Raw genomic sequence first — 12,820 nt, 5'->3', positions numbered from 1 at the left:
GAATTGAAAGTTTCCCCTTTTCCCCCTGTATTTTCTGGGTTTTTTTAATGTATGTGTACCTTGGATTTATTTACATTTTCATAACTGGAATAAAAATAAGAACATACAGATCCAAGGTGCTATGGGTGGAGTACATAGGGTGGCCAAGTCCTCTGGCCTCTGGTAGGGGATGGGGGGGGAGTTCCCAGACCCAGGCTAGAAAACCCCTGGAGATCTGGCAATGGAGCCTGGGGGGAAAGGGACCTCAGTAGGGTACAGTTCTATAAGCCCCACTCTCTAAAGCATTTTCTTCAGGGGAACTATCTCTGAAGATGAGCTATAATTCTCGGGAAATGCCAGGTCTCATCTGGAGACTGGCAACCCTAGGTGTACATGATTTGTTCTTCATTTTAATCAGCAACTCTTGGGGTAGATTAGGCTAAGAGACAGAGATTGCCCAAAGATTACCCAATGGATAGCATGGAAGAATGAGGACAGGAACCCAGTTCTCTGCTCAAGGCCTGTAGGCTAAATGAGCAGTAACATTAAAATAAATTTGCCAGGTGCAAGGGAAAAGGGAAATGACAAATGTCCACTTTGAAGGAGAGAAGACGCATGCATGTTCTAAAAGGGTACCCAGGACGCTTTTTAAATCACTTGGCCAGATTTTAATTGATGGATTATAGCAGTCCTTAGTGTAAGACTTGCAGCTCTTAAATTTTACGTCAGCAGTAGTTGATCTGAAAACACATGTAAATTAAAAAAAAAAAAAAAAAGGAACCCAGTTCCTGGTAGTCTTTGTCTGATAATAAATCTCCTATTTAATGTAACTCGAGACCAAATAAGATGATGCAGTGTCCAGGGAAGCTGCTGCCATTATGCCTCTGGAATCATTTCACTTTACAAATGCAATGGGGCTGTAATCCTTCTAGAGACTATGAGTATAGGAGGGGTTCTTTTCCCCATGGCCTTGTCAGAACTCAAACACTTCCATGGAAATGCTTTATGATCTAATTTGGCTCTAAGATTACAGTTCTAAGAATACTTTCCTCGATGTAAGTCCCACTGAATAAAGAGAGTTACTTCTCAGAAGACCTGCTTAGACTAATAGTCTTCCCCAAATAGAGGAAATTATTTTAACTACCTTTGGAAGCCAATTTCAAATATATGGGTTGTAAGCCCAGTAATGCTTTAGGAGAAATGTGAACTTGTTTTGTTTATGAAATGAGCTTGGTTTGCTTTATTGTCAATGTATTTGGTTTCAGTTATGCATGGAGAACTACAGAGTGGACTGAATGTCGCATTGATCCGTTACTGAGCCAACAGGATAAGAGACGTGGAAATCAAACAGCTCTGTGTGGAGGTGGAATTCAGAGCCGGGAGGTGTATTGCGTGCAAGCTAATGAAAATCTCCTCTCGTATTTGAACACTCTTAAAGAAAAAGAGGGTAGGTTTGACTTTCTGACCAATGAATTAGCATGAAAGCTGAAGGTCCTAATAGACAACACAAATTGATTTAAAAAGAAGCTAAATTTAAAAGCTGTACTTAATTTACAAAGGACAGATTTTTTTTCTGAGTTGCAGCATTTATGGAAACAAGTTAATTCTGTACATAGAGTTTATTTTTCAACATCAAGTTAAGAACCTAACGTTTTGGTCATCATACAAAGATGCTCGGCATTTCAGGTCTTTCCTGACTGCTACTTGAGGCTTTAACTAGAAATGCTGGGAGACTTCATGTTTCTGACCTTAGTCAACTTAAACCACTTAATATAAAAGGAACAAGCATTGCCATATAATTCATCTGCATTGCATCACAGCCCACAAGTGAGCTCCAGATGTAGTTTGGGATAATCTCTGCTATGAGTACGCGACTGTCAACTATATTAGGGCTCAGAACAGTGTTAACTCCTTGAAATATATTACAGAAACCTTGAAATATATTACAGAGGCAGGAAGAAAAAGAATGCCTCCTAATTCAGTAGCTTAATGTTAGCAAGTTTGAAATGTGCATTATCTTAGTGTGCAACCTGCAAACCTCTTTTGTGCCATTAACATGTGTCCCATCATTTACAATTTAAAACTGGACCCACTTTCCATTTAACTGTGATCACCTTCTTTGTATGGCTTTTGAACCTTCAAATTTACAACATCGGATCAGACAAAGTACAGCACCATGAGCACTGTGGCGGATGGAACAGTAACAGAATCAGTGGACCCATCTGGTCAGGGACCCTCTGTTGTGCCAGATTCATCTCTCATATAAATTGTAATTGTAAAAAAAGTGAGACATTTCTTTCCTTGAATGTTTTTCTCACTAAAAAGATAGATTCAGGTGGGTAGCCATGTTGGTCTGAAGCAGCAGAACAAATTTAGAGTCCAGAGACACCTTTAAGACCAACAAAGTTTTTTTCAAGGTATGAGCTTTTGTGTGCACACAGTTCTTCAGCTACAATGCTCTGTCAGTACAATCTTCTGCAGAGTAACATGTTCCAAGGCCGTTGAAATCAAGATTCGTTAGTGTAAATAAAATAAGCCTTCAATTGTAAAAGTATTTTTCTGGAGTGAGCCCCACTGAATAAAATGGGACTTACTTTTGAGTAGATCTCCTAGATTATTCCCTAAATTATCAGGGTAAATGAAACAATCTTATGCTATGTTACAACCATAAGGTTCCTTCTGTTGAAACTCTAAATGATTACTAAACTCAAAATAAACTCCAAATTATTCTTCACACTTTTGGAATGACCTGAAAGTACCCACAATACAGTCATGCATTAAACTATATATATTGATTTCTAAAGAAGAAGAAGAGTTGGTTTTTATACTCCACTTTTCACTACCCAAAGGAGTCTCAATGTGGCTAACAACCACCTTCCCTTCCTCTCCCCACAACAGACACCTTGTGAGGTAGGTGGGGCTGAGAGAGCTCTCATAGAACTGCTCTGCTTGAACAGCTCTATCACGACTGTGACTAGCCCAGGGTCACCCAGCTGGCTGCATGTGGAGGAGCGGGAAATCAAATCTGGCTCTTAAGTTTAGAGCTTTCTGGTCTTAACCACTACACCAAGCTGGAATACTGCCACATTTTCCAAGAAAAGAGGTGTCCTTGACCTGTTCCATCTTAATATGTGTGATTCCTGGAGGCCTAAAGGAGTCCCATTTTCGTCTTTATACTTGAAGGCTTAAACTTGACTACAGTCAAGTACCCAACTCTGACCCTGGTATTTGGACTGAAACGGCATATGTTTACTAAGTGTGTTGCAGTCTCTAGAATTCACATTTCAACTAGGGCAGAGTGACAGAACTTGACAAAACCTGTTTAAAGCCCCAGCATTCTTGACTAATGCCTTGCTGGGAAAATCGAAATGAGCTTCCTGTCATGGTGGCAATTTACTCTTGCATAACAAAGTAATCATTCCAGCAATAGCTCCATATTTTCCATATTAATTCAATATTTTGAGAAGTCTTGTTTGCTGTAGACTGGTATGAAATTATCCCAATTGATAGGAAAAATAGGGCTTGCTGAGCATTCATCTCAATGGACACACACATACAAGCACAGATTAAAATGTGACTATCTTTGGATACGTAAATGTGAGAACATTTTATTTCCCGAGAGGTCCAGCTAGCGAAGAGGAAAACTGTATTTTAGTGTGCAAAGCCCTGAGGACAGCAGACCATCGCAGAGAAGAACGATAGTGGGGTTTTTATTATTGGAAAGAAAAATACATATGCCTCTAGATAGATCGCATTAAACTAGGGAATGGTATGAAGATGAAAAGGGAAAATTACAACTGTAGCAATGGGGAAATCCATCCCATATTTCTACGCTAATTCAATCTCAGGTTGTGTTAGAACCCTCTTTATAATCATGGTGGTCTTTGTCCCCGTTATTTCAGAGAGTCAGTCACAGAGTACATCGAAGGCTAGTGCTGCACCACTCCTGTCAATCACTTTTGAAATAACAGGTATGTAATGAAAGCCTTTGACCTGAAGTTTCAGTGGAAACTGTCTAAGGACTTACTCTCCCTTTTGAGAACACTATATTGGCTTATAAGCAAAGTTTTATGGCATTAGTTTCCCTGGCTGTGAATCTGTGGGGTTTTACTTCTAGAGGAAGCGTTAGGGCGGGTAAAGAGTTAGAGTCGTGATTAGGAAAAGCCATGAGATGTATAAATATTTTTGTACATTAAATATTTAAAAATATTTTTAAAATATGGATTCATATTTGGGTTAATTTTAAGGTTAGGGTTAGCTTAGGTTTGGCAGGTTGAGGAGTGGTTCATAGAGTTCATGTTAGGGCTAGGGAAGAATTGGAATCATGGTTTGGAAAGGTTATGAGAAGTATAAAGACTAATGATGGAGATATAATAAGAATATACAACTTACTTTTGAAGGTGGACATGGAAAGCGAACAGGTTAAAGAATGTATTGTTAAATGGCATCAAAATTTTGGTTATAATATACAATTAGAGAAATGGGAAAATATGTAAAACAGAGGGATCAAATTTACTCTTAATATGACTCTGAAAGAAAACTTCTACATGATGATGTACAAGATGGTATTTAACCGCCCTGAGCCTCCGGGGAGGGTGGTATAGAGGTATGATAGATAAATAGATAAATAAATAAATAAATAAATAAATAAATAAATAAATAAATAAATAAATAAATAAATAAATATACTTGCAGCAAGTATATGCACTTTTTTTCCATCTTTGGTGGACTTGCACCAAGGCTAAAAGATCCTGGGTACAAATACATGATGGAATACAGTCTATTTTAAATTTAAAATTCTAGTTTAAACCAGAGGTTTTCTTACTCGGTTCCCCAGTAATGGCTCCCACCTTTTTTGAGTATGGTGAACCATTTTTAATATTTAAAATATTGTGGACCCAAGTTTCTTGATCTTGTGCTGCTGGGAATCTATCCTTTGTATTAATTCCTGAATGAAAATTTCAAGAATTTGTTTTGGACCCTCCTAAAGCCAAAATATCGGCTGGGGGGAAGCTTGTCCTCTGTAGTAGATGTTCTGTTTATCCTCAAGCAGCTCATAATCTAAGCCATCTCTGATAGGTTCCAAAGTGCAAATTTGGGGTTGGAATTTTCTCCAGTCCTCTCATTCATCTGAAGTTCAAGAATGTTGTCATGGGACCAGGGAACTCTGGTTCCTGACATTATCCAAGCTAACAAGGTAAACCCATTTACCAAACAATTAGTGAGACTGTCTGACTTAGCTAGAAATTTCCTTAAGCAGCCAGTGTGTATCAAGTTAGGCACCTGAGACCCTTAGAAAGGGGCTGGTAACTCTGGCTAACAGGAAGAGATACCAAACCAAGTGCATGGGAAGAGAGCAAGCGGCCAGCTACCTGAAGAAAAACACTTTATTGGGACAAAGTTTGATACGACTGTCAAAGATTTATTCCAAGTTTTTGTGTGCACTCACACTTGTTCAGGTACATTGGAACAGAAGTCACCATCCATTACACACAGGTAAAGGATGAGGGGGATGTTGCTAGGATGGGCCAGCTACAGTCAAGAGACATAAATAACTGAGTAGTAAATATCACTAAGACTGGATGAAGGCAATTGGTATGACCTGTGAATAGCAGCAAGTTAGCATACTGCATAATAAAAGGGACTAGATAGACTAGAATGGGAGATTACTGAGTTACAGATTATTGCAATAGGACAATGGATCTCCAGTACTTAACTGGGGCTCTTTTGGGTTTACAGGAATTGGCCAAGACTGATTTAAAGGGAGTGCTCGAGAGAGTCTGTGAAGCAGTTGAGCCCCTGGGGAGAATTTTTATTCCAGCTCAGTTGGGACTTCTTTGGCAGTCTGGTTTAAACCAAACTAACCATGAGAACATGCAAAGCAGCTGAACACTTGGGGAGTTCCTCCCTACTGGCTCAGCTAGGGCTCTCTCTTGGACAGTCTGGTTTAAAGGGACTGCCCATAAGAGACCCAGGTGAACCAGCAGGGAGAATATCTTCACTGAGCTGCTTGCAAGTTGCTTTTATGTGGCATCGCCACTGCCTTGGTTTTCTCTTCTTGTGTTTATTGGATTTGAAAAAAGTGGAATTTCTGAAAAATCCAGGTTCCAAATCTTTTACCAATATATCTTTAAAAGGATTGCACACCCTTATCTTGATTCTAACTGGCTCTTCTGGGCAGCATCTCAACCTTTATGTAATATTTGGTGAAGTCTGTTTCAATGTATTTGAAAAAGAATGTATGTGCACAAAAGCTAATATCCAGGATAAACCTTTGTTGGCTTCTCTGTACTCAAACTTTGTTCTGCTGCTTCAGACTCATATGTCATACGTCTACCCACCTGAATCCATCTTACTTAGGACATCATCCACCCATGGCCACAAGTAAATAAAGACAAAGATCTAGGAAACAAACAGTCCTCCTCAGCTACAGAAAGAAATATGGCAGTGTTGAAGTGCTTCCTGCATGCTACTTTCAGATGAATGTGACGTTAACATGATGCAAAAGAACGTTCTGATATGTTCCAGTAGTGTTTTCTGGCAGTAGAACTTGATTTGTATGCAAAACCAGGATTTTTTTTATTTTGTCCTCAAAGCGTCCAAGCCTGTGGATTGGAAGTTGTGCACGGGCCCAAGGCCGAGCACCACCCAGTTGTGCCATATCCCATGTCCTGTAGAGTGTGAGGTATCAGCCTGGTCAGCTTGGGGGCCATGCACTTTTGAAAGCTGTGATGATCAACAAGCCAAAAAAGGTGAGTACATTTTCAAACATTATTACTTTTAATAATGTGTTCTGTCCTAAGGGAGCATAATGTTTAAGTGCCATGCTGATTTTGGTCATAAGTGAACCCTCTGGATTCAGAATTAAGCTTCAGCAACTCATAATATTCAGCTTCAAAGTTGATGTTAGAGCTCAGAGCTCCTCTGCTGTTTGTATGTGCAACAAAATCCAGAATAATTCCTTTCCCTTTCTTCCATTGCAAACATTCCCTTAAAGGGCTGTACCTAGTCAGTAAATCAGAACCAGCAGGATCAGGCTGCTTCTGCATTTAATATCTGTGTGTGTGTGTGTGTGTGTGTGTGTGTGTGGAGGGGGGACATTACACTAAGTGGTTTCTGAAAATGAGTCCTGTGTCTGCTGATGGAAGCATATGCAAATTTTTGATTTCCATGGAGCAGAGAGAAAAAAGAGCCAGGTTGGCATTTATTCATGCAAATACTTTGTTGACGCTTCAAGTGGTTGGTGGTCCTAATTGCAAAAAAATTAATCCATCCAAGAAAGTGTACAGACTGTTAGTGGACAGTGGTGTTCAAAATCAGACCTAAACTTAATGTCCTGCAAGAAATGCAAATGCTAGAACAGGCGCTTCCCTAGTAGCTGCTTAGGCAATTAAAGGGCATAGTGAGGGAGTGAGATGAAGCAGAACAGCAGGTTTTATGCCCTGCTTTTCTGCACTTTAAGGAGTGGCTTACAATTGCCTTTCCTTTCCTTGCCCCACAACAGGCCTCTTGGGAGGTTGGGTGGGACAGTTCTGAGAGAACTGTGACTGGCCCAAGGTGGTGACTGCATGTGGAGGAGGAGTGGAAATCAAACCTGGTTCTCCGGATTAGAGGCTGCTGCTCTTAGCCACTATATCACGCTAGCTCTTTTGAACAGCTACTTCAGTGTGGGTTGAGAATCCTGCTCATAATAGTCCGGTGGTCTGAGTCAGCATAAAGCAGCTTTATGCATACAAATGCTACTAAGTATTTACCTTTTCATGAAATGTTTTGCTCTTCCAAACATTTATTGTATGCCAAATAAAACCATTCCTTTTTAGCAAATAAATAAATAAAATAAAATGAAAATGAAAAACTTAAAGCCTCTCTCCTTTCCCTACACAGCTCTAATTAGAATCTGTTCCCTACGCTACTGTAATTGTGCTTTGAAAGGTTCAGGGAACAATCCGTCCTGGATCTCTCACCATGTTTTCTCTTTTGACCATTCTGTCCATCACCAGGGAACCCTGAGATCCAGCCAGTCCTCTCTCCTTATTGTCTCCAATCCATACCAGCTCTTTCTAGAGGCCTCTCTGTTCTTAGCACTTGTCCTGCCTGCTCCCTTCACTGTGCTTCCCCCTGATGAATCTTGACTAAGCACATGTGAAGCACATTCCTCAGGTTCTGACTTTTGCACTAGCAGCAGCCTCCAGAATTATGGGTGAGTGATGCAAGGAGGCATGTTCAGTTGATAGACTGAAGCAAAAGAGGTTTAAAAAGATGTTAGCATTAAGTACAGCAACTAAATCTGTTGTCAAATAAATGTCATCATTCTTCAAAGAATTTCAGTCCGAATGGGGCTTCACTAACACAGCCACAATCTTTTTCGCTGGCCCCTGTGGAAAACCTCAGATTCTCTTTCAAAGTCAGCAGCTTCTTAAAGTCATCTTGATCAACCTGTTCCCTTCAGCACAGTCCTCCTTGACCAAGCAGTATTTCTCCCAGTTTTGACATTTTTAAGGAATACTGTCAATAGTTGAGCATTGCCTGTTTGGGAATGGCTTGCGGCTCAGTGGTAGTGTATCTGCTTTGCATGCAGAAGGTCTGGAGTCATTCCCTAGTATCTCCAGTTAAAAGTATTGGGTGATGTGAAAGAGCTTTGACAGGGTGGCCCAGTCAAGCCCAATCTTGTCAGATCTCGGAAGCTAAGCAGGGCTGCTGACCCTCAGTAGTACTTGGACTGGAGACCACCAAGGGAATCCAAGCAGGTTGCTATGCAGAGACTGGCAATGGCAAAGCACTTCTGTTCTTCTCTTGCTTTGAAAACCCTATGGGTTCAACATAAGTTGAATGTGGCATTAGCACTTTCCACCCCCAATGTGAACAATCCAAGAATTTTGTTGCAGTCTTAGTTGACAGTACTGACTTTGATAGACCAATGGTTTGACTCAGTATTAGGCAGCATCAGTGTTCCTAATCCTTCTCCTACTTCTTGTAGAAAGCACAGATCAAACTAGAGATCTCTAGCCATAGCCTCTAAGAGTCTGCAGTGATGCTGATTGCTAAATGCTATAACCTAAGCAGAATAAAGATGGAGTATCTCTCCCTTTTCATCCTTATGTGTGCTTTATGATATAAAGAACCCTTATGTACAGGTGCCAAATCATATGCATGCTAGAACATCCTTTGTAGGCAGGTCTGGTTCTTTCTTGAACAATGATCAGCAGACTGCTTTCCTTGACAGTTGTTGCATCTTATCCGATGAATTAACTTTTTAAATATTCAGTTATATTTTTCTGAAAGTTCACCGTCTTGGAGACCTTGATCAGGTGGAAAGGCAGCATAAAAATATTTTTAAAATTAAAAAAAATAATATTTGGCTATTGCAGAGATGTTAACTATGCAAAGGCTCAGAAGGAGCCTTTCGTTAATAATCAAGAATAAATTGTAACATCTGTTTATAGGAAACACTGAGCAACATTTGCTCAGTTTCAAGTGTGAATGGAAATTGAGGATTTAATTTCTTCGGTGAAAAATCATCACTGTTCTTTTCTCACACTTCAGGTTTTAAACTAAGAAAACGCCGCATTGCAAATGAACCCACGGGAGGGACTGGCAGCTGCCCCCATCTGATTGAAGCCATCCCCTGTGAAGAGCCATCTTGCTATGACTGGAGGATAGACAGGCTGGAAGAATGCATCCCAGACAACGAGAAGGATTGTGGACCTGGTACTCAGGTGCCACAAGTGGTCTGTATCAATAGTGATGGTAGGTTATTCCCCCAGCTTTCTGTGCTTTGCTATTCGTTTATTCTGAGGAGTCGACGTTTTGTAGCTGAAACAAACAAACTAACCTGGCTCCAATTCTCTGTGTTCATTAACATGTGCAAAGGGCTGGATGTGACTGGTTGTTTGCGGTTTCGTTCGGTCCATCCAAAAGGACAGTCTGTGTTTTGAACCGCCTGGTGTTTAAAAATATCAGTCATTGTTGGGTTGAAAAGAAAGTAAACAAAAGCAGCTGGTTAGACATGTGGTCCTCTGGACGGTGGCCATTGTGTTGTTGAAACTGTTTTGCTCTCCAAAGGAGGACAGTAGATATGAAACCAATGTCATTTAGCATAGGTTATGAATGGTCTGGCAGCTAACCCTATCCCGGTAGTTTTACAAAATAAAACTGGACCCAAATTTTATAAATCACTTTTATTGTTCAAAGCACGTATTGTATGTGTTGTTAATCCTTTCAACAACCCTGTAATGCAGACCAATCTGGGATCAGAGTACAGAGTACCTAGTACATTCAGTGGAGAGAGTAGACGCGGGAAACTCTCAGATTACAGATCATAGGTCCCATGCGATTCTGGTAAATCTGTAACTGTATATTTCAAATGTGCCTACTGTGGCAATGGTGTGTTGATTGCATCAGGATGGTAAATTTGGTCAAGAACTCTGTGTGACTGGGAATGACAGGGCATTCTTTCTTCAAAAATTTGGGGGGAACTTCTGTGCCTACTTAAGCATCTGTCATTGTTCTTTGTTTGTCCACCTGAAACCACTTTTCATCCTTTGGCAAGACAGTTTCTTTTCTGGAACCTCTTCAGTGTTTCCTTCCCTTTGGTGGACGGGAAATGAGAATGAATGCAAAAGGAAAGGGGAAGATAAGAGTTGCTCAGTAGTTTGAGCCAAGTAAATCAAGGGAAATAAAAGCTTCCCTCACTACACCCAAATAGAAAATAATACAAATTCTTTAGCTGCTGCCACAGATCTTTCAAAAGGAACTTTAGGCAGAAAAGCACGAGTGTAAAAAGTCCACATTGCAAGCAGTCTGGAGTCACCATTGAACCTGGGGATCCATGAATTAAGTTCTCCTCATCTTCCATAACAGCAGTAGCCCCTTATTACTTGTGGGACTGTGGTGGCATTTTCTGTGAAGAAGCCAGAATATGTTTTTGACAATGTGACAGGTAGTCACAATGCTAATATGGAATATTTTAGGGGACAAAATGTATTTCAATGGGAATGTATTTTTCGCAGCTCATTTTAAAAGCCAGACAATCAAAATGAATAGTTCTTATGCCTAGCTCGCTGTTCACTGAAAATAACAGGGAGCTCAATTGACAGGAAGGTGTGTGTGTGTGTGTGTGTGTGTGTTTGTGTGGTTATAGTCTACAGAAGATACTCAAAAAGGAATAGTGGCTAAGTGGATGAGCAGAGAGAACACCTGCCTCCAATTCCTATAATTTAAGTTATTTTTAATTAATTTTGCTTAGTTATTCTCATGTCAGTCTTGTGTAAAAGCTAGAGGAGGACACGTTTGTATGAGTGTCAATGCAGACTGCTCAAAAGAGCCTTGGATATCGAAATGACAGTGCAAGTCACGCTGCAGAAGCAGGAGTCCTGTAAATGCCTCTGACAGATTGAAGCAAGAGGTCACCTGGTATGTGTTTAGCCGTTACACCAAATGTTGTTTTGTAATTAAATTGGGCAGAGGGAATTGGAGTTGATTACTTGTGCATACAGTGCTGTATCTAGTCTTGCACTGTGGCTCCAGATTTTGTTTTATAATTGAGTTGGGACTCAACTGGGAAAACTAAGAATTAGAGTGTAAGCTTTATTTTCATGTCACTAGCTAAGCGCATCATCTGTCCTTTTCTTTACAATCCTTCTTCCCCAAGGTGAGTTTTACTATGCAGAATGATACAGGAATTCAAAGCACATCCACCTTTTCTTATGCAGAACTGTGAGCAGCTCCACTACACAATCATTTTTGGTTTTGGCCCAAAGGTGAAGGAGCAGAGATTTTGAGAGGCATAGCTCAGAATGTACTAGAGGTTTTTGGAATTCTCTGTGCTAAACTTTCAGACTTTAGTTCTGCCTTTGCAGGTGCAAATTGCTATTGTGCTGTATTCTCACTCAGTTCAGTAGTTTTTGGACATCTCCCTCATTACTTCTCTTCCAAACCTGTACTTTAAAAAATAAGAACATTAATACTATGTAGAGCAGCCCTGTAAGATAAATCTTAAAAAAGAGACCCGAAAAACATTCTCTGTATCCCCTATATAGCAGTGGTCCCCAACCCCCGGTCCGGGGACCGGGACCGGTCCGTGGATCAGTTGGTACCGGTCCGCAGCTCCTTCTCGTCCTCCTCCCCGGCTGCTGCCTTGGCGGCTGCCCTGCCACTCTGCTGCCGGCTCACCTTTGGTGCTCTCTGGTAGGCGCCATGGCTGGGGCTCCCCCTTGGCGTGGCACTGCGCAGCTGCTGCTGTCAGCACCCCCCAGCAGGTGGTGGGAAGTCAGGGGCACTGGCGGGAAAGCAAGTGGAACAGGGGCTCAGGCGGCGGCAACATCCCTTGGCAAAAGACTAACCCCCCCCCCCGGGGTCCTCAGTAAAATTGTCAAGCATTGACCGGTCCCCGGTGATATAAAGATTGGGGACCACTGCTTTATAGTATTTTCAGTTTGTTTGAGTTGGTGATATACAGATAACATCATGTATAGAGTAGTCTCAGGCAAGGTATAAGTTGACATTCTGACATAGTGGATGCCACAATAATAATGCCTATAACCAGAAATTCCAGGTTGGGAGAATAACCTTTCCACACGGTTGCTGGTGTTCCCAGTTGAGGCCGAGTACAAATGTATCAGAACTTGTTCACGCAGTTTGACGTTGCTTCTTGTAGCTGCCATGATAAACGTGTACATTTCTATTCCTTGAGGTTTTCAAGGGTAGGTTATGGCAGCTGATGAGAGAAGTTACAATGGCATTCTATTTCTTTGTGTATATTCTAGTAGGGTAACTATGTTAGTCTGTTGAAGAAAAATAAGACACAAGTCCAGTGGCACTGTAAGGCCTAACTTAGTTTATT

The 12,820-nt window shown here is 40.9% G+C and overlaps 1 protein-coding gene across 7 annotated transcripts in view; it reads left to right on the top strand.

Moving 5' to 3' along the window:
* The window catches only part of THSD7A (thrombospondin type 1 domain containing 7A), a 272,715-nt gene that overhangs the window by 151,853 nt on the left and 108,042 nt on the right, over positions 1-12,820 (top strand). For 6 of the 7 annotated variants that reach the window (XM_077302601.1, XM_077302599.1, XM_077302603.1 and 3 more), the window contains 4 exons: positions 1,245-1,426; positions 3,882-3,950; positions 6,576-6,731; positions 9,523-9,726. In XM_077302601.1, the coding sequence (XP_077158716.1) occupies positions 1,245-1,426; positions 3,882-3,950; positions 6,576-6,731; positions 9,523-9,726 (611 nt within the window). The remainder of the gene's footprint in view (positions 1-1,244; positions 1,427-3,881; positions 3,951-6,575; positions 6,732-9,522; positions 9,727-12,820) is intronic. The other variant, XM_077302605.1, reaches the window with a different exon arrangement.

Source organism: Paroedura picta, chromosome 11 (genome assembly GCF_049243985.1).
Source record: "Paroedura picta isolate Pp20150507F chromosome 11, Ppicta_v3.0, whole genome shotgun sequence".
Classification (NCBI taxonomy): Eukaryota; Metazoa; Chordata; class Lepidosauria; order Squamata; family Gekkonidae; genus Paroedura; species Paroedura picta.
This window is presented reverse-complemented; position numbering and strand designations above follow the sequence as displayed.